This window comes from Rhinoderma darwinii, chromosome 13, assembly GCF_050947455.1.
Source record: "Rhinoderma darwinii isolate aRhiDar2 chromosome 13, aRhiDar2.hap1, whole genome shotgun sequence".
Classification (NCBI taxonomy): domain Eukaryota; kingdom Metazoa; phylum Chordata; class Amphibia; order Anura; family Rhinodermatidae; genus Rhinoderma; species Rhinoderma darwinii.
In genome coordinates this window covers 59,543,846-59,565,132 of record NC_134699.1, presented here as the reverse complement: position 1 = coordinate 59,565,132, position 21,287 = coordinate 59,543,846, and the positions used below count along the sequence as shown (strand labels likewise).

At 42.3% G+C, this 21,287-nt stretch overlaps 1 protein-coding gene across 7 annotated transcripts in view; it reads right to left on the bottom strand.

The window, feature by feature from the left end:
- Nucleotides 1-21,287, bottom strand: part of PGS1 (phosphatidylglycerophosphate synthase 1) — a 67,621-nt gene that overhangs the window by 22,573 nt on the left and 23,761 nt on the right. For 5 of the 7 annotated variants that reach the window (XM_075845704.1, XM_075845705.1, XM_075845706.1 and 2 more), the window contains 3 exons: nt 3,029-3,227; nt 832-909; nt 33-120 (listed from right to left, as the gene is read on the bottom strand). In XM_075845704.1, coding sequence (XP_075701819.1) covers nt 33-120; nt 832-909; nt 3,029-3,227 — 365 coding nt within the window. Of the gene's footprint in view, nt 1-32; nt 121-831; nt 927-3,028; nt 3,228-8,598; nt 8,685-21,287 lie in introns of all 7 variants that reach the window. The other 2 variants (XM_075845709.1, XM_075845710.1) reach the window with 2 other exon arrangements.

The window sequence follows — 21,287 nt, the reverse complement described above, 5'->3', positions numbered from 1 at the left end:
TCTGACCGCCTGTGATCACCTTCATCACTGACCTCGTGATCCTCTGGTGTAGTCCAGCAGAATGGAGACTTGGAGGTCAGTCTGGCCCGTTCTGTGTAGGGTTTCCTCTATGCAGTCCACCTGGAAGTACAATTCAAAGGACATTTATCTAAACAATCCAATGACGCTAAAACTAGTCACAGGCAAAATAAATCAGCTGAACTATCACTTGGCCACTAAGTAAAATGGTAGTTGCCCTCCAAAAGATACAACCTTCCTGATCCATCCACTCCCCCCACCACCATCAGGATAGGACATTAAAGAGGTAGTTCCATCTCAGACAGTATATGCCATATATGTCTGGGACCCACTTCTATGTCGAGAATGGAGGCCCCCTGACCCGCCTAGTGAGGCGGCCGACGTATCCATGCGGAGAAACATCGAAAATCATGTGGATATCCCTTAAATATTGGATGGAAATTCCCTTTTAAGGAAGATTTATCCAAAACGAATGCAAGGAACAGTTGTCCATGGAAACCAATCATCTTGCTGCTTTCATTTTCCAAAGGACCTCCGAAAATTAAGAGATGGAATCTAATTGGTTGCTATAACCGCCTGCTCCAACCTTGCACGACTTTGGATAAATCTCCCCCAGTATAGGTGGTCAGCAACAGATATCGAATGTCTATGAGGATGAGCGTTTATTCCTCTTGACCTAAATGGATAGACATTGCCTGTATAGAAGTGACTGGGAATTACAATTTTATTTAAAGAATGAAACTTGAAAGCTACCAGGAAAACAATCTGAATCAAGAGTTCATAGGCAAACATAAGGACAGAACAGCAGCTCACCAGTTCCTGTTCCAGAGCACCTGTACCCAGGTAGAGAGATGCCATCGTGATTCGCTTCTTGGCAGTTTTCACCTGTGCCTGAAGAAAAACAAAAACTACAAAATTTGAGCAAAAAAAATAAAGAAGTTGGAAAGTTGCAGCAAACAGTTAAAACATCCAGTGCCTGAACGTCAGGTTATACTGGACTTTTATAACTCAGTTGCACTGGGAATGACTGGAAAACCACAGCCCATTATTCAGTAAAACTGGCAGAGGATCTTTTAATACAATTTTGTCCCTAGACCGTCATAGTTGTAAATTTCTGCTAGTATTTAGGCCCTTTTACACAAGCCAATGATCAGGCAAACGAGCGTTCATATGAACCCTCGTTCCCGATCATTGCCCTGTGTAGACAAGGCAACAATCAGTCGATGAACGGGGTAACGCTTATTCATCGGATGATCGTATCCTTCATGCAGCACAAAACATTATCCTTGTCGGCAGCACTTCTCACTGTGTAAACAGGTAGATGCGCTGCCGACATGATGGTAATGTATGAGGACGCCCGATAGTAGTAACAAGTGCTCGTCCCCTACATTACGGATTATAGCCCCTTGTGAAAGGAGCAAATGAGCGCCGATCAACGAGCTGTCTCTTTGATCAGCGCCGATCAGCTGTCTCTTATCAGCGCTAATTGTTATGGGCCAAATTTGCCTGTGTAAAAGAACCCCTTTTCAATGGTTATTAAAAAGATCCAGATCCAAAAACAACTTCACCTTCTGATATAATTCTTCTGAATGTAGTCTGACAGAGCTCAGAGATTTGTTTTCGGCTGGTGCTGCAGTTACTTGTGCCATGCATTGCCCAGCAAAAGAGCTTGGCCCAACTTAAAGGGGTTATAAAAAATTAGGTAAAAGATATACATCTGCTTTTTATTTCTCCCAGATAGAGCACCACTCTTGTCCATGGATTGTGTTTGGTATTAAACGGATTCTGGCTAAGTTGCAATACAGGACACCGCCTACTGGCGCTTTTTCTGGGGGGGAAATAAGCAAACTATTTCTAATATCATGCAACCTCTTTAAATGGACTTTAAGTTTCTATCAATGGCTACGGAGAATTTGCAATGACAGGAGGCACTATATATTTGTATTCAACTGCAACTTCTGGCAGTGTGAGGGTATGTTCAAACGGCTTATTTACGGACGTAAATCGGGCGTTTGACGCCTCGATTTACGTCCGAAAATGCGGCTCGATAGCGTTGGCAAACATCTGCCCATTCATTAGAATGGGTCTTACGATGTTCTGTGCACACGGTCATTTTTTTTACGCGCCGCTGTCAAAAGGCGGGCTGTAAAAAAGACGCCCGCGTCAAAGAAGTGCCTGTCACTTCTTCAGACGTAAATGGAGCCATTTTCCATGGAAAAACAGCTCCATTTAATGTCCGTAATGGACGCAGCAAAAAGCGCCTCAACATGCCATTACGGCTGAAATTACAGGGCTGTTTTCTCCTGAAAACAGTTCCGTAATTTCAGCCGTTACGGACGCTGCCGTGTGAACATACCCTGATTGTCACACGAACAGTATTAGAAGTCTATAGGCTGACACTACATACTGCTTACTACTACAAATGGCGGTAGTCTAGGCTCTGGGCTTAAGCTGGCAATACACATTAGCTGCATGTGGGTCGAACGCGCCAATCTCTGCTGGACCGCCTGCGTATGTTGGGGTCCCGACTCTCCCCAATCGGGAGAGAATATGCCTGATCCTTTGGTTTGAAAGTAGATAATCTCTGCCAGTGACTTTCTCCCTATTGAACACAAATCAACGCTCGGCCGAGGGGGAGTCAGGAAGAATATCTTTCGGCCCAACGTTCAGTCGACAATTATCTCATTCTTATTCGCACTTCTTGTCATCCAATCCCTCATAGCTTTACCATTGATTTTTTTGATATTCTAACATGATCCAGGACTTTTGGGGGAGCTTTATAAAAATTGGTGCACAAGAAAATCTGAATCAGAACAAGAAAAGCAACCAATCAGATCACAGCCATCATTTAATAGCCTGCCTAAGAAAGCCAAAATCTGAATGGTTGCCATGGGCAACAGCACTTTTTTTGGCTTCAGTTTTAATGCATTTATTTAAATCGGCAAGCCGACTCGACAATACTATGGCGAGTTCATCATGATTTATACCCTTGCGATCAACGGCCACTTACTTTCAGAACTTGGTAGAACTCGTCTGGACTGGAGAGAATCTTCACACTCGAACTGGAGATTCCAAATTCTGGAACCAGGTTCCCCACCCATTGAAATCGATGTGCTCCGCGTGGACAAACACAACCTAAAGGATGGCGCTGGGTAGTGGCTGGTGGGACAGATGGAGCCACCAGAGGAGCCAGAAGAATCAAAGGGGTCCTAGAAATATGAAACAATACAAAACACTTAGAATGCAAGTTGAGGACCGCCCACTGTCTACATAAGGCTTCTTTCACAATAGCGTTCGTATTCGTTTGCCCCTCTTCAGTCAGAGGAAGAGAGGATTTAACGATTAATTGGAAAGCAACGGTTCCGTTAGAATTTCCGTTGATTTCAATGGTAATTCTTTTTTTCAGTTGCTTTTCGTTTGTCTCCGTTCGCTAGGTTTCCGGGTTTTTTATGGATGCAAAATTGCAGCCTGCAGAACTTCAAACTAGCGAACGGAAACAAACGTAAAGCAACAGAAAAAAATAATTACCATTGAAATTAATGGTAATTCTAACGGAACCGTTGTTTTCCGTTTAATCTTTCGATCCGCTCTTCCTCTGACGGAACCGTATACTAACGGTAGTGAGGACGAAGCCTATATATAAAAAAAAAAGAAAAAAAGACAAAAATGGTGTATAAAAACGATATATAAAAAGAAACCTGCATTGACCACAAAAAAAAAAAAAACACATTGCAAAAATCACAAATACAAAAAAAAAAAGTTGTAGGTGTTTAAAGAACGCGTGCTAAAAATGGCTAAACGGTTCCTGGTCCTGAACTGGTTAATTTCAAGACTACGTCGTTTTACACAATAAAATACTACAGAGGCGGTTTTTCCAAATGCATTTTTTGTTGTCCACTTAAAAGCAGCCTGGTCTAAGGTGCAGTGTTGAGGCATCTAATGGGACGATTGTTGGGTACATGCCTCCTACAACTACCTGAAGGCTGACGTTATTTTGCCAAGATCTAAGGCCCCATGCACACGATATATTTTCATCTATCCCAAAATACTGTCCATAAATACGTCCGTATTGCATCCGTATTCCATCCGCATATGTGGATCCGTACAAAAAGAGGGAGGTTGCAAATTATATCATGTTGCCCAGCAATGCTCCCGTAAATACGGACGGTTTACAGATGCAAATCAGTAGCCGTCCGTATTTACGGAAGCGCCCATAGACTCCTTGCCGTAATTACGGACAAGAATAGGCCAGGTTCTATAATTTTTTCAGCACGGACACCCATCAGTAAAAATACTGAAAGGTGTCCATGGCCAATAGAAATGAATGGGTCCATAATTACTGATGAAAAATACTATCGTGTGCATAGGGCCTTAAAGGGCATATGACTGACCACCCCCCCCCCCTTGATAGCCACACCAGGGTGGTGCCGAAACAAGCAGCTGTCAATCTGGACAACTAGAAGCGATTGATAGGTCTCCAATTGGTGGTGCGTAATGTTACATTTCCCCTACAACCCTTCTAGGCTTAAGCCAAAGAGGTTATTGTTAAGGGGTATTCCGATCTTGAATATTTATGCCACATACTGCGGTTAATCTAGAAATGCAAGAACGTGTGAGGGCCTGAGTCTCTTTCCATAGTGTTCAAAGACTTCAAAATGAAGACGATGCACACGTCGTGTTACACAGACAGCTGGTTGATTTCAATTTGCACTGTCTAATGCTTCATTTCGCCTATGGTGGCGCTGCAGAGAAATTTAACACTTGCTGCCAGGATCCCCCACAGATTGCGGATGATCGCTGGAGGTCCCAGCAGGACGATTTGTGATCTGCTTATTTAGGGGTTCCTTCTATGAAAAAAAAAAAATGTGGACAACTCCTTTAACAACTTGAGAACAACTCAGTGACAAGAATATTTACAAATAATTTTTTTTTCCTTTCTCAATACCCAGTAAAGGGTAAAACAGGAGACAAGTCATAGCCATTGTGTGTAGGTTTTGCAGAAATGTCATCCATTCCCTTAAACAGGACTTTGGGAGATACCCGATAAAAGTCCTATAAGAAGAAATGTATTACGATATTGGGAAGTCCCGTAGTTCTCTTGTAGGATTCCAGCCAGTTTCACAGAAACACATTAGAAAGGAGGAACCACCAACAGTCTGTATCATTCGCTTCATGTCGATTCACCGAGGGGAATCTGATGAAATCACGCAATGGTAAAACCCAGATACCGTGAAACCAGAGAGCGGTGGTCTCCAACTGTGGTGAAACAACCTGCAACTCTCTGGGCATGCTGGGAGTTGTAGTTTCACAACAGGTGGAGAGCCACCGGGGGGGGGGGGGGGTCTTTTAGGACAAGTTGAGTTTTCCTTGAAATGGAGCATTGTAGGCGTATAATTTATCGGTGACACTTTTGGCCGAGCCGGACCTGGATCTTCTGTTCTGCTTTGCTACACAGAAGAAAAAAAAAATTCCTTTCATAGGGAAAAGGGAAGGAGAAGTAGAAACCATTCATATGATTTCTGGAAGACCATTTCAACAATGTGATTCATGTCAAAAGACAAGTCACCAACAGCTAAGACAAGGATTCCCAGAAGCTTGATGTTTGCTAATGTCAGGTCAATGCAATAGAACTGAGTCATCGCCCAGGAACGGTTTCTCCTAAGTAGGCAAACTACACAATATCCTCCTACAGCTGAAGCCCTAAATGTTTACACCAAGTCCAATCTATCCACATTCTGCAATACATCACATGATCCGTTTACCAAGGGAAAGGCTTGAGAGAAAACCGAGATGGCAAAACCTCTCAGTGATAAGTGCGGAGCCCCCGATATACAGAGCGGTGCCCCACGAGTGTATATTCCTCAGGGTGAATGGACGGGGCATCGTAATAATGTCTTTCACAATGTTGAGGGGAGTTGGATCACAGAGTCAGGCAGCTGGGGGGGGGGCATATAACCGTTATTTAAATCCTGCAATAAACACCCCCATTGTGATCAGCCAAGCATGCCTATTTAAAGAAGATGAGGATAAGCGGCGGACAACTCCTGCCCCACTTATCACCAAGGGAAAAAAAAAAAAAACGATGGCAAACATTAGTGGACGGATAGACGCCGAGTCAATGGCTCTCAGTGCCCACTCTCCAGCCTCAGAACTAGATGCTCTCGGATGTCAATAGATTAACACATTAACCCCTTCCAGACATCCACCGTATATATACACGGCAGAGGTCGGGTGGCGAAGTATAGGGCAGGCTCATCTGCTCCATAGAACAAGCGTGTCAGCTGTATCTTACAGCCAACACTTCAGTATAACGAGCGGGATGGCGCTCATTTAACCCCTTAGATGCCGGAGGTAATAGCGACCGCAGCATCTAAGCCATTAGAATGAGGGGACGGCCCTCTCTGACGTGCCACTGGCCCCTCAGTGACGTGATCGCGTAGTGCTGGTAGTCATTATGATAGAATGAAGGCTCTCAGGTCTGCCGTTGTCGAGCCCCGCCGGAGGGCAGACTATCATGTAAGCAAACCAACAATCACTGGTTCAAGTCCAAAAGGGACACTAGTAAAAAACAAAACGTTAAATACAGCTAAAGTGATATATTTATTAACATTGTCTCGTACTTTAAGGTCCGACTATCACAATAACACATTTAACACGCACGAAGAACGCCGCGGAAAAAATAAAAATACGCCAGAATGGCTGTTTTTTAGTTACCTCATCTACCAAAAATGTTAAATAAAAAGCAATCAGTCTAATGCCATCATTTCTCTCAATCAACAGAAAAATAGAAAAAGATATGGCTCTCAAAATACAGCGACTCAAAACAAGATTTTTTTTTTCATTTATGTATTTTTTTTATTTTTGCAAACGTTAAAAACAAAGAATCAACAAGACATCCCATGACAACGGCACCTCTGAACATGTATACCATTATTGCACATATTACATAGTATACATCAAATGATCATTGATAAAACAACGATAGGGTCAGAGATTTTGCCCCAAAAACAAATTGAAAAAAAGTGTCAAAAAGTCACATGATCAAAACATTATTTTTAACAATTCGCTTCTTCCTTGTAAAAGTAACAAAACATAAAAACAACTACATAGAAATATGGCATCGCTGTAATCGCCTGGACCCGCAGAATAAAGTTAACATGCCGCATTTACTGCACGTTGAATGCTGTAAAAAAATAAAGAAAAAATAAAGAAATGGGAGGAATAGGTGTTTTTTTTTCCATTGCACCGCACAAATAATTATTTGCCAGTTTCTCAGTACATTATATGGGAGAATAAACTGCCATGAAAAACTACAGCTTGTTCCGCAAAATTCAAGCCCTCATACATCCACGTAGATGGAAACAAAGTTACGGCTTTTGGAAGGTCGGGAGTAAATAAACGAAAATCTGAAAAATGGCTGAGGCGGGAAGGGGGTTGAGGGTACATTGATGCTGGCCCGTCACATTATAAGTCATTACAGCACATGTCCCTTAGATTAGACTATTACTACTGACTTGTAAAGCTATGTTTACACCTACGTTGCGACATTCCGTTCTTCTGCTCCGTCAGATGAGAACAAGGGAATAACGGAAGGAACGGATCCGTTACACAACAGACACCGCCGATGGAACCCATCGACTTCAGGAATTCCATAACACAAAGCTCCAACTAAAGACCGATTTACCCATTTAGTAACAGGGAACTACATTTTAAGGTGCCCATACACATTAGATGAGTGTTGGCTGAACCCACCAAATTCGGTTGGACCGACTGACTATGTAATGTGTATCTGTGTGTCCTGACCTTCCCCGACGGCAGATATCGGCAGAAAGAAGACTTAGTCGTGTTGGATTTCAGCATGACCGATCCTTTGTTCCTGTAGAAGATACCTGATATCCCATTGAAAACACATACATGCTCAGACGAGCGGACAGTGCATGTATTTGGGAGAATTGGAAGGAATAGCAGTCGGAGATGTATATATATATAGATCGCTATGTAAAACACACGCTCCTAAGCTATATACGCACTAACATGTTGCAAGTTAACTTGAAATCCAAGAACAATCCTTATTGCACAATGTAATTAATGTTGCAGGAAACAAGTATATTCCGGCTAAAAATATCTTACACCACAGTCTGTGTAAGAATATGTAAATGAGGTAATATTACAAAAGTTCCCGGTGGTGTAGGGTCCAGACGGTTACCACGTTTTTCTTACAATGCCAAGATACTGGAAGTTTTGCTCATCATGCCTCATATAAATCAAGAAGACCCTTACGAAATCACAAGTTCTAGGTGACTCCATGGGCCGTTTTGCTGGATTATTTAGTTGTATCACATTATCACGACAAAGCGAATGAGAACGTATTAATGGAAATGGAGAACTCCAGACTGAGAATAGATTTCGGATATGTGTCCGGGCTGCGGGTCTTCTGGTTGTACAGGAAGCGGTGGTGTATTTCCCACTTAAATGATGTCTAATGAAAATCCAAGATAGATCTGCCATTGTAAACATTTCATATTTGGCTCTATAAAAAAACAATCTGAATTGAATAAACTCTCCGCAGCAGATATTTACCTGTACACGGATTTTACTGGCAGACAACCCTTTTCTCGTACGGAGAGTGCTCTGCTATTCTTCAAAACAGACAGCTAATGATAACACTATGTAAGAAACAAAAGGAGAGAGCAGGGGACTACTTTCACACAAGCGGAGTAGTTATGATTGCCATAGAGAATATTAGATCACAGCAATAACCGCCATGATTGGATCCCACAGACTATATATTTGAGTGTATACGGTGATCGGAGATCAATAGCCGGGTTGTAAATGCAAAGATAAAACATTTTATAGTTGATCTATAGTCCATTTGTGTCACTTTGCAAATGCATTACATTACTTATCCTGTATGGATCCAGAGTAACATCCTATATTATACTCCAGAGCTGCACTCACGATTCTGCTGGTGGAGTCACTGTGTACATACATTATATTACTTATCCTGTACTGATCCTGAGTTACAGCCTGTATTATACTCCAGAGCTGCACTCACGATTCTGCTGGTGGAGTCACTGTGTACATACATTACATTACTTATCCTGTACTGATCCGGAGTTGCAGCCTGTATTATACTCCAGAGCTGCACTCACTATTCTGCTGGTGGAGTCACTGTGTACATATATTACATTACTGATCCTGAGTTACATCCTGTATTATACTCCAGAGCTGCACTCACGATTCTGCTGGTGGAGTCACTGTGTACATAGATTATATTACTTATCCTGTACTGATCCTGAGTTACAGCCTGTATTATACTCCAGAGCTGCACTCACTATTCTGCTGGTAGAGCGCTCAGTGGTCTTCATGTATAAAAGAGGACGATGGTGAATATTTATATCATATCATTGCTAACATTGAGGTCATTTTCAGACTTAGGCTATGTTCACACGGGGTATTTTGCCGAGTTTTTTGACGCGGAAACCGCGTCGCAAAACTCGGCAGAAACGGCCCGAGAACGCCTCCCATTGATTTCAATGGGAGGCGTCGGCGTCTTTTTCCCGCGAGCAGTAAAACTGCCTCGCGGGAAAAAGAAGCGACATGCCCTATCTTCGGGCGCTTCCGCCTCCGACCTCCCATTGACTTCAATGGGAGGCAGGAGAAAGCGTATATCTCGCTGTTTTATGCCCGCGGCGCTCAATGGCCGCGGGCGAAAAACGGCGCGGTAATTGCCGCGAAAATCGGCGTGCAGGGAGAGGAATATCTGCCTCAAAGTTCCAAACGGAATTTTGAGGCAGATATTCCTCCCCCAAAATACTCAGTGTGAACATAGCCTTATGTTTCAGCAAACTATTTTTCAGGGTTTTAAAGCATTTTCAACACTCCACTTAAAATCTAATTTTAAGAAGGTTTTTCTTACAAGAAATGATTGGGGTCTTTGTGTAACAGGTCATTTTACCAACCAGCTGAGATAATAGTGCGGCTAAACAATTATTCACTAGGGAGTCTGGAAGCCTTTCCAATGAATAATTATAATGGTAAACCAGAGTTCCCTTGGATTTTTTTTCTTTCAGGGCACTTAAAGAGGCTCTGTCACTAGATTACAAGTGCCCTATCTCCTACATAGTCTGATTGGCGCTGTAATGTAGATAACAGAAGTGGTTTTTATTTTGAAAAACGATCATTTTTGAGCAAGTTATGAGCAATTTTAGATTTATGCTAATTAGTTTCTTAAAGACCAACTGGGCGTGTTTTTACTTTTGACCAAGTGGGCGTTGTACAGAGGAGTGTATGACGCTGACCAATCAGCCTCATACACTTCTCATTGTTCCAGGCCGGCTTCTTTCACTGCACAATCACACTGTGCTGTGGATCATGCTGGGCTGGAACAATGAGAAGTGTATGACGCTGATTAGTCACTGATTGGTCAGCCTCATACACTTCTTTACAACACCCACTTGGTCAAAAGTAAAAACACGCCCAGTTGGTCTTTAAGAAACGAATTAGCATAAATCTAAAATTGCTCATAACTTGCTCAAAAATGATTGTTTTTCAAATTAAAAACCACTGTTTACATTACAGCGCCGATCAGACTATGTAGGAGATAGGGCACTTATAATCTGGTGACAGAGCCTCTTTAACCTGTTTAGGAGGAAGCCAATTTAGTACTCGGCCTGAGATACTGTTAGCAGCTCTCTGACCTGGCTGACAGGGGGGAGTCGCGTGTAAGGTGCAACCATCGATATCTAAATGCCCAAATAGAGCATATGCAAAACGTCTGTCTTAGGCTGGCCATACACAGGTAGCCGTCAGCCCACAGCTATTCCTCCCGATCCCCCCCCCCCCATACACATGCATGCTCGAACGAGTGTGCATGTGTTCTGAATGGGGAGAGGGGAGTAAGCCGGTGCCAGACACATTAGATGGTCGGTTGACCCCACCAAAACGGAGTATTCCCATCTCTGACATAGCCATAGGATATGTCATGTCCAATAAATGTCCACTTTTGGGACCTGCACCTATCTCTAGGACAGGGCCCCCTGACCCCTGTCCTACCATCTGCCGCCATCGCTAGCTTCCGGCCCCTGACTGACGAGGTGGTCAGGTTTTCCAGAAACAGACCAGCACGTTTTTCTGTGCGGTTTCCGAAATGAAAAAGCGGTGCTACGCTGTTTCCTTGACTCCCATTCACTTCTATGGGAGACCTGGAAACAGCGTAGCAAAACGCACTCTGGTGTTTCAGCACTTCTGACCTCCTCGTCAGCCAGTGGCCAGAGAACAGCGAGAGGACCTATTATAACTATATCTGTCTTCAGGGAAAGCCAGGTGACCGAAAATTTGGCTCTCAGGAAGGAAGGAGATGGGGGGGGGGGATCACGGAGCGATCCAAGAGTCCTGTATCGGCAGTAAAATTGGGTGTCACCCAACTTTCCCAGAACTAGATCTAACTAATAGATGATAAATACAAACAAGCAATGTTATTATATAAGCCTCGTGATTCGGTAATTAGTCGAGGACAATCAGGTAGCGTTCTTATTAAAGGTGTGGACGTAAAACACTGCGCACATTCCAGGATAGACAACACTTGGACATTATAACAACAGTTCAGGGAATCACCCAAGTTCTGAAGGCCGCAAACACCTACAGTCATGTTTCTTATGTATCTTGGCACAAGATCTTACAATACGAAACAAACCAGTTTCAGAATGAACAATGAATCCCGTTTACTATAAATCTAATACTTTCCTATATGCAGAGCAGATTATGCAGATAACATACGAGGGAGTTACCACGATCAGATCTGCGTTTCAGCTACATTTACTATGTGTCACCGGGGATACCTCCATCTGCATGAGGTCTCAATGGTCTAGTGGACAGAACAGCACCTGTTACTTAGCAATCAGGGGCCAAAAATTCCGAAGATTCCATTTATGGGTGAGTTTACATGCTGCGTCGTGGTATGGTCCAGCACATAAACTGTAGAGAAATCGCAGATTAAGGTATGGTCATAGGGGTTTTGTTGTTCTCCCGCTTTCAGCCATTAGTCTCCCGAGATGCCATGGCATGTTAAAGAGGACGGGTCACCTCTTCGGACATGTCTATATTACTAAATACTTGTATTCCCCATGGAATAAGTCCAGAACATCTTTTCTTACAAATCTGTTCCTCTGTTACGCCTCCTAGAAATGTATAACTAAAGACAACTGGTTATCACCAATCCCCTTGTCAAAGTAGCGTGTCCCTACAGTCTCACGGTTCTGCATGGATTGGACATTGTCAGTTTGTGTAAGGACACCCCCCCCCCCAACTGGTAACACCCAGTTGTCAATTTATTCATAAATTTCTAGGAGGAACAACAGAGGAATGGCACAAAGTTCTAAGAAAAGATTCTCCAGTATTATTATTTTCCCCTCTCCCACGAAAGCACCATGAGAGAGGAACCTTTCCCCTCGGGACAGGAAACCTAGATATAAAAAAGAGGCACTCTGAACAATGCGCGCTGGAACCAAAATGGTGCTTGCCATGTTCTTCTTTCTTCAAAAGAAGCCAGTTAGACCCAGGGAACAGCCGTGAGGTTTCCCAGAGTCACCAAGCAGCCCACAGCGACTCCTCAAGGCCCAATGCTAGGATGGAAAGGAGCCAGAAATAACCCATCAGAGACTCCCAGTTCTCCCAGTAGTCTACAGGTCTTCATGCTGGTGGCCGCATTATGCAAGTATATATCTGCATTATGTATGCCCACAGGGAGAGACTGTACATAGGAAAGCCCTACGGGTAAGTCCAAACTGAGTTTTTTTGACACGTTTTTTGATGCGGAAACCGCGTGGGAAAACTCGCCGAAAATGCCTCCCATTGATTTAAAATTGGAGGCAGTGGTGTTTTTTTCCCGCGAGAAGAAAAACCGTCTCGCGGGATAAAGAAGCGACATACCCTATCTTCGGGCGTTTACGTCTCTGACCTCCCATTGACATCAGTGGGAGGAAGAGAAAGCGTATTTTGCAGGGTTTTTCGCCCGCGGCGATCAATGGCCGCGGGCGAAAAACGCTGCGAAAATCGGCGTGCAGGCAGAGCAAAACCTGCCTCAAAATTGAATTTTGAGGCAGATTTTCTGCTTGCAAAAAACTCAGTGTGAACCCAGCCTAAGTAAGGTTAATATCTAAAAATGCAGCATTTGCAAAAAGAAGCGGTCAGGCGCTTATTCAAAGCTTATTTACCCTGATTGTATAAATAAAGCGATGCCGAAGGAATGAAAGAATGAAAAAACTTTGATATGCTCAGAAGACCGCAATTCCATTAAAACCTTTCCAAAAAAAGGCGACAAACCTAGTACCTCTTCTCCTCGGGGAGCTAACACCTCTTCCTCTGATAATGGGGGGAGTTGTGATGAAAGTGAATTAGACTTGGACTCAGACTCTTCATCTTCTGATGCCGATTCTAAAATGGGTAAACCCTGATTTCCTTTAGGATAAGGAACAGCTTCTTAAATCGACTATTAGCGGAACAAAGAAAGTTAAACACCCTAAAGAAACACGTTCAGTTTAGGACATTATGTTCGTGGGTCTAAGCACCCGCAGAAAACGCATATTCCCCATTTCCAATATCATCTGGCCGCTAATTAAAAATGAAAACAGCCCGATTGGAAAGCTTACATACCATAATCCGTGAAGCGTAAGCTACAGTTTGATGAAAAAGAAACAACTTTCTGGCATAGACCCCCCTAAGATTGTGGTCCATATTTCCAAAGGGTCACATAGATACTTCCCTTCTATTTCAGGATATGGATTTCCTAAAGGACCCCATGAATAAAGAGCCAGGTGGCTTCCTTATGAAGTCCTGAATGGTGGCGGTCGTAGCCTTCAAACCGAATATTGCGGCTACCTGTACTGCCAGAAAATGTGTTATCTGTCTGGATCAGTTGGAAGAACACTTCAAGAATAGTTCTCCAAGAGAACAACTCCTAAAATCCTTGCCCACTCGTAAAAAAAAAAACAAAAAAAAACATGGAATTTATAGCCGCTGCCCCTGTAGATGCAGTCAAGACTCTCAGCTCGATCATCTGCTCGTAGAGCCCTCTGGCTCAAATCCTGGGCTCCAGAAAAAGGTTATGCCCAATTCCATGTGAGGGCAAGTTTCTCTTTGGCTCCTATCTGGAAGATTTTTTAGGAAAAGCCCTAGTCCTTTCCCTCTAGGGCTGGTCGCAGACGCTTTAGAAACCAACACCTAGAGAGGATAGACGTCAGGAGAAAGAGACTAGGTGGGGTAGTGGTTCCAGTACCACCTATGGAATCTGTTCAGGGGTTCTACTCAAACTTGTCTTTTGTGAAAAAAACAAATGGGTCATGGAGGAACATAATAATCCTAAAAACCCTAAACAAATTCTTAAAATATCAGATTTAAAATAAAGACACTAAAGCCAACTGTGAACATTTTTAGAGAAATTGTCATATGGAGTCAGTAGACATAAAAAGTTGTCTACTACCATGCCCCTATTCATCGAGAATTCCAAAAAGTCCTAAAGGAGGGCGATTTATCTGAACTCTACTCTGAAATTTTTATGCCCTCCCATTTGATTTATTGGTCACACCGAGCATATTTATCAAGTGGAGAGAGTTCTACATATCCTTCGAAATCTGGGATTGAGATCAAGAAGATTGCACAGTGGCAGTGTCACAATCCAACATGGACCATAATGACAGCGATGTCAGTGCTAGGCCAGTAGACATCTTACATACCTGTGGTGATGTGGGCCTAGGCGTATTCTCACCTTCTCCAGCAGGACGTGCTATCAAAGGGTCGCTGCTCAGAAGACTTTCCTACTCCTAGAGGCTGTGAAAGCCCTATGGCGGTGGACTCGATCAGAGAACTTCTCCAAGGCAGTCTAATAGACATTACAAAATGAACTAGTACAAACACATTTTCCCTAAAGATTATATTCCCTAAATGCAAAGGACCACCCAACAAGCCTGGATGGATTCTCCCAAGAGTGGAATTCCAGTCTTGCATAGGTCTTTCCACCACTGGAATTGATCCTAAGGGTCCTCAAAAAAAAAAAAAAAAAAAAAAAAAAACAGAGAAAGCAATTCGACAGCCATATTGATCGTCCCGCCGGAGAGCCTGGTTCCCCTGGTTACGCAAGATGTCCTGGTCATATCCTTACGTTTTTCCAGAGATTCTAAATCTTCTGATGTAGGTGTATAGACAGGTGAAGGGCCGGATACTTCTTTCTACCAAACATCTGGAAAATGGGGAGACTCGGGACAGCCCCATAAACATATCGGTTGCTGGCTGAAATCGATGGGTTTGACCGACTTTTACCTAATGTGTATGGGCATCTAGCGAGTGACATACATTAGATTGCTGGCAGATCCCAACAAAACTGCCTGAATCTCTCAATTTCTTACATCATACACATGAGACAGATGTCGGCAGACGCGATCACCCTATAAACATTTATGCTTGGAGAGAGGGGGTTAAGTGGCTGCCAGACACATCTGGTGCCGCTTATTCCCAGGGAATAAAGGATCCGGTATGCTGAAAACCAACATACCAGATCCTAGACCAACCTCCCCAAAGTTTGCAGTCCGGTTGTCCCACATATACCAGATTATCAGTAGGATCTGCCAACATTTATTGAATATCCACAGCCAGCTTAACCCATTCCTGTAGGATATGATGGAGTGAGGACGTTTACACGTCTTTCTTTACTAGTGTCCTCTAGATCTAGTCACGCTTTCCATTCCTCGAGTCTCCTGGTAACATTTGTTGATCTTATGGGTTTCCTGTTATGTGTAATTGGATACCCAAAGCTTAGAATAGATAATGCCACAGAATCCAATAACTCAATACAGATGGAGTACATTTCAGTGCACCATACACAAGACCATCTCCAGCCTCTGCCATAGGAAACACAGTGACCTCATTACAAGAAGCAAACCAGGATAGTCTGTATTAATATTACACTGGCAGAATATGGGCTGCTACACAGCATGGAGGCTATGTCTGATAAGAAATCTAATATATGGCTAAGCCCATTGGCTGCCTTGTTTCAGGGATTTCTACATCCCATCCTAGACTTAACATTTGTTGGAGTCGCATAAAAGCTCAGGCTGCTGTTATGTCCCACCCCTATGCTTTAAACTGCAGCACTGCCTGCTCAAATTGGCGGCTGCGTATAAAAACAAGCTCACTGGCTACAAAGAGCATCTCTTTTTCTGGAAGACGTGAAGTCCTTACATTACACAGAGTCCGTTCATTTAAATGGGAACTGTGTAATGCTTTATTTCCCCTGTGGTGGCGCTGCAGGGAAAATAAACACTGGCTGCCAGGTTTGCTCCCACAGATTACATCAGGTCACACTGATGAGCTAATATTTGGGGGATCCTTCTAATGAAAAGTGATCGTCCAAAGATGGTATTCTTTTCTATGGGGATTAGATTTCAAGAGTATTCATATTTGCTAACGTGATCTTTCAGTGGTCAGTCATGCTGGGAGTTGTAGTTCCTCAAGTTAGAGACCACTGCTCTAGATCGGAGAAGGTAGTGAGGACTTATTCTAGTGCATACAATATATTTTCACCTTATTTATTATTAGTCTATATCCAGCCATTTTATTCGGGGTACGGACAGGAGGGTCAGTTGCTCACAATACAGATGGACGGCGTCAAATCCTGATTCAATTACGTTTCCCAAGCAGCCAGAGGAAACTATGTCTTGGCCTGTTCCATTGTAAGGATGAGTTTACATGCCTCCTTCAACTTGAGTGATAGCGGCTGCCGGCCATCAGCAGCGGATTAGTCACATAGTTAATAACTTTGAAGCTGCAGAACTTTTTGTTCTTCTTTTCCTAATGGGTCGATGAAGTAATGCCAGACGTGGAGGATTTATCTGACAATAACAATCCACATTCCTCAAGTTGCAGCGTGGACAGGATATACAAATGTCCGTACATTCTGCAGCGAGAGGAAGGCGTTCAATGATCTACGAGAAGATGGGATGTGATTTCACCACTTGACAGACCGCCCCCCCCCCCCACTTTACCACGCTGACGTAATCCGATAAATCGTTGCATAGATTTCGTCATTTTGAAGAGCAAATAACTAGCGAGTTAGGTCAGTGCTAACAGAACAGAAATTTACCTCATCTTCTAAAATAAAGTTTCTGTAAAACTTACAGGGAATGTCTGTCTTTTAAGGGAGAAAATATAATAAACTTTTTAATACACATACCATCCGAATTTTTCCACTGTCCCCCACCGCCGGCATACGAAAGTTCAGTGCGATGACAAGGCCGTATTGAGGTTTCATAACATTACTACAATGTTCAATGGGCACCGTGGGACGTTACTTTACTATGGACACAAAGTCACTGCGGCCAAGTCACAACCCCCGGACTATCAGATGTTGACGGGGACGGGGACGGGGGGCAGAGGAAGAACTCTGCTGGGATGTATATAAAGTTCTGTTTTTACGGAAAACACAAGACCGTATCGGATCAGTCGTACAACAGATACCACCGGCGCCGGGCAAACCGCATTCACATAGAATGGTATTCAGTTCTGTATTTCATTTTTTTCCAAAACATCCTGAATCAGAGAAACCTGCGTTAAAGGGGGTTATATAAATAAGGGTAAAGATTTACAACACAACATGGGCCCCGACTTAACTGATCATGAGAAAGAGAAAATGAGAGTTATCCATCTTTACCGTAAGTATACATCCCAAGTATGAGTGTTATTTTATTATGATTTTTTTAACCGATTACCAAATTACAAAGTGAATGAACAGAAGAGAAATCCAAATTAAATCAATATTTGGTGTGACCACCCTTTGCCTTCAAAATAGCATCAATTCTTCTAGGTACACTTGCACAAATCCAAGGATTTTGTAGGATTATAGTCAGGTGTATGATTAACCAATTATACCAAACAGGCAATAATGATCATCATTTTTATATGTAGGTTGAGGCACAGTCATTAACTGTAACAAAAACAGCTGTGTATGAGGCTTAAAACTGGGTGAGGAACAGCCAAACTCTGCTACAAAGGTGAGGTTGTGGAGGACAGTTTGATGTCATAGGTTCACCATGGCAAGACTGAGCGCAGCAACAGGATACAGGGTAGTTATACTGCATCAGCAAGGTCTCTACTAGGCAAAGAGTTTAAAGCAGACTGGGGTTTCAAGCTCTTTTAACCCTTTCAGGACCGAGCTCATTTTGGCCTTCAGGACCAGCCCTATTTTTTCAAATCTGACGTGTCAATTTATGTGGTAATAACTCTGGAATGCTTTTGCCTATCCAAGCGATTCTGAGATTGTTTTCTCATGACATATTGTACTTTATGTTAGTGGAAAAATTTGGTCAATAAATTCATTGCTTATTTGTGGAAAAACACCAAAATTTAGAGAAAACACAAAAATTTAGAGAAAATTTGCAAAAATTATGATTTTTCTAATTTTAAATGTAACTGCTTGTAAAACAGATAGTAACTATTTTGTGTGGTACTACTATTTCACATATTCCATATGTCTACTTTATGTTTGCATAGTTTTTTTGAACATTTTATTTTTCTAGGACGTTACAAGGCTTAGCACTTTAGCAGCAATTTCTCACATTTTCAAGAAAATTTCAAAAGGCTATTTTTACAGGGACCAGTTCAGTTCTGAAGTGGTTTGAGTGCCTTATGTACTAGATAGACCCCATAAATCACCCCATATTAAAAACTGCACCCCTCAAAGTATTCAAAACAGCATTCAGAAAGTTTCTTAACCCTTTAGGCGCTTCACAGGAATTAAAGCAAAGTAGAGAGGAAATTGACAAATTTTATTTTTTTTGCTGAAATTCATTTGTAATACATTTTTTTTCTGTAACAGAGAAGGTTTTACCAGAGAAATGCAACTCCATATTTATTGGCCAGATTCTGCAGTTTTTAGAAATATCCCACATGTGGCTCTAGTGTGATAATGGACTGAAACACAGGCCTCAGAAGCAAAGGAGCACCTAGAGGATTTTGGGGCCTCCATTTTTTTAGATTATATTTTAGGCACCATGTCAGGTTAGAAGAGGTCTTGTGGTGCCAAAACTGTGGAAATCCCCCAAAAGTGACACGGTTTTGGAAACTACACACCTCAAGGAATTTATCTAGGGGCACAGTTAGCATCTTGACCCCACAGGTCTTTTGCTATATTTATTGGAGTTAGTCTGTGAAAATCTACTTTTTTTCTGAAAAAAAAAAAAAAAAAATAATATTTGCAAGGAAGAAAGAATAAAAAGCACCCAAAAACTTGTAAAGCTACTTCTCCCAATTACGGCAATACCCCATATGTGGTACTAAACTGCTGTTTGGACCCACAGCAGAGCTCAGAAGGGAAGGAGCGCCATTTGCATTTTGAAGCGCAGAGTTTGCTGGATTGGTTTTCAGTGCCATGTCGTGTTTGCAACGCCCTGGAGGGAGCAAAACCGTGGAAACCCCCCAAAAGTGACCCCATTTTGAAGAATACACCCCTCAAGGAATTTTTCTAGGGGTATAGTTAACATTTTGACCCCACAGTTTTTTTTGCTGAATTTAGTGGAATTAGGCCATGAAATCTACTTTTTTCTGAAAAAACATAGAAATGTTTAATTTCTACAATGAATAAAAGAGAAAAATCTCCCCAAAATTTGTAAAGCAATTGGTCCTGATTACAGCAATACCCCAGATGTGGTAATAAACTTCTGTTTGGACCCACGGCAGGACTCAGAAGGGAAGGAACAATATTTGGCTTTTGGAGCTCAAATTTAGCTGGAATGGTTTTCGGGTGTCATGTCGCATTTGCAAAGCCCCGGAGGTACCAAAACAGTGGAAACCCCCCAAAAGTCCCTTTAGGGGACTGGAACGAGCGATTATTATGTCTCTGGTACAATACACTGCAATACTAATGTATTGCAGTAGAATATAATTTTTACAGGGCGATCGCTGTTCCTGTCCGTTAGTCCCGGGTGTCAGCTGTAATACACAGCTGACACCTGCAGAATATGGAGCGGGCGCAGCGCATGAGCCCGCTCCATATATAACCCCCCGCACCACGACATGCTATTAAGTCACGGTGCGCGAAGGCGTTGATGCGCAGCTGATGGTGCAAAGTGAAAATTAAAATCTTTAACTGATATGCCATTTTAATGCACAATATGTTGTGCCCAGTTTGTGCCACTGAAGACAAATACCTCATACAATGTTGAGCGGATTCTCCCGGATATAAAATATCATATATGTGGACGTAAGCTGGTGTTTGGGCACACTGTGGGGCTCAGACGGGAGGGAGCGCCATTTGGCGCGCAGATTTTGCTTGGTAACTGTTCTATTTGGGGTTTTGCTGGTATTTCAGTTTATAATATGGGGGCATATGTAAGCTGTGCGGAGTACATCAGGGTATAATAAGAGGGTATAATAATGGGGTAAATAAATAATAATCCGCAGACATGTGGCCGATGTCACACTGATAAATGGCGCCCCATCTTATCCGCTTTTGGACACTGCACAATTTCTGTCGCTATAGTCTGAGAGCCAGAACTTTTTGGGCTTATTTGTTGCGGAACAATCTGTAGTTTTCATTGGTACCATTTTAGGGTACATGTGATTTTTTTATTAGATTTTCTTTGCAAGCAAAGTGAAAGAAAAATAAATAAAAATGTTTTTTGTCTTTTTTTTTTACAGTGTTCACCGTGCGCTATAAATGACATCTTACTTTATTCTGCGGGTCGATACGATTACGGCGATACCAGATGTATATCGTTTTTTTTATGTTTTGTGGCGTTTGCGCAATAAAATCACTTTTCAATAAAATTATTTATATTTTGTGTCACCATATTCTGAGAGCCGTAACTTTTTTATTTTTCAGTCAAAAAAGCTGTGTAAGGGCTTGTTTTTTGCGGGACGGGTTGTAGTTTTTATTGGTACTATTTTGGGGTACATGCGACTTTTTGATCACTTTTTATTCTATATTTTGCGAGGGTCGATGACCAAAAAATAGTGATTCTGACATTGTTTTTTAATTATTTTTTTTTTGCGGTTTTCACCGTGCGGGAAAAATAATAATATTATAGTTTTATAGTTTGGGTCGTTATGAACGCGGTGATACCAAATATGTGTACTTTTTTTTAACATTTTCATTTTTTTCCTATAATAAAAGACTTATTAAAGGAAAAAAAGCATTTTCTGTTTTTGTAACTTATAACTTGTTTTTACACTTTTATAACTTTTTTGTTTTTTTTTACTTGTTTTACTAGAAGACCTGCAGC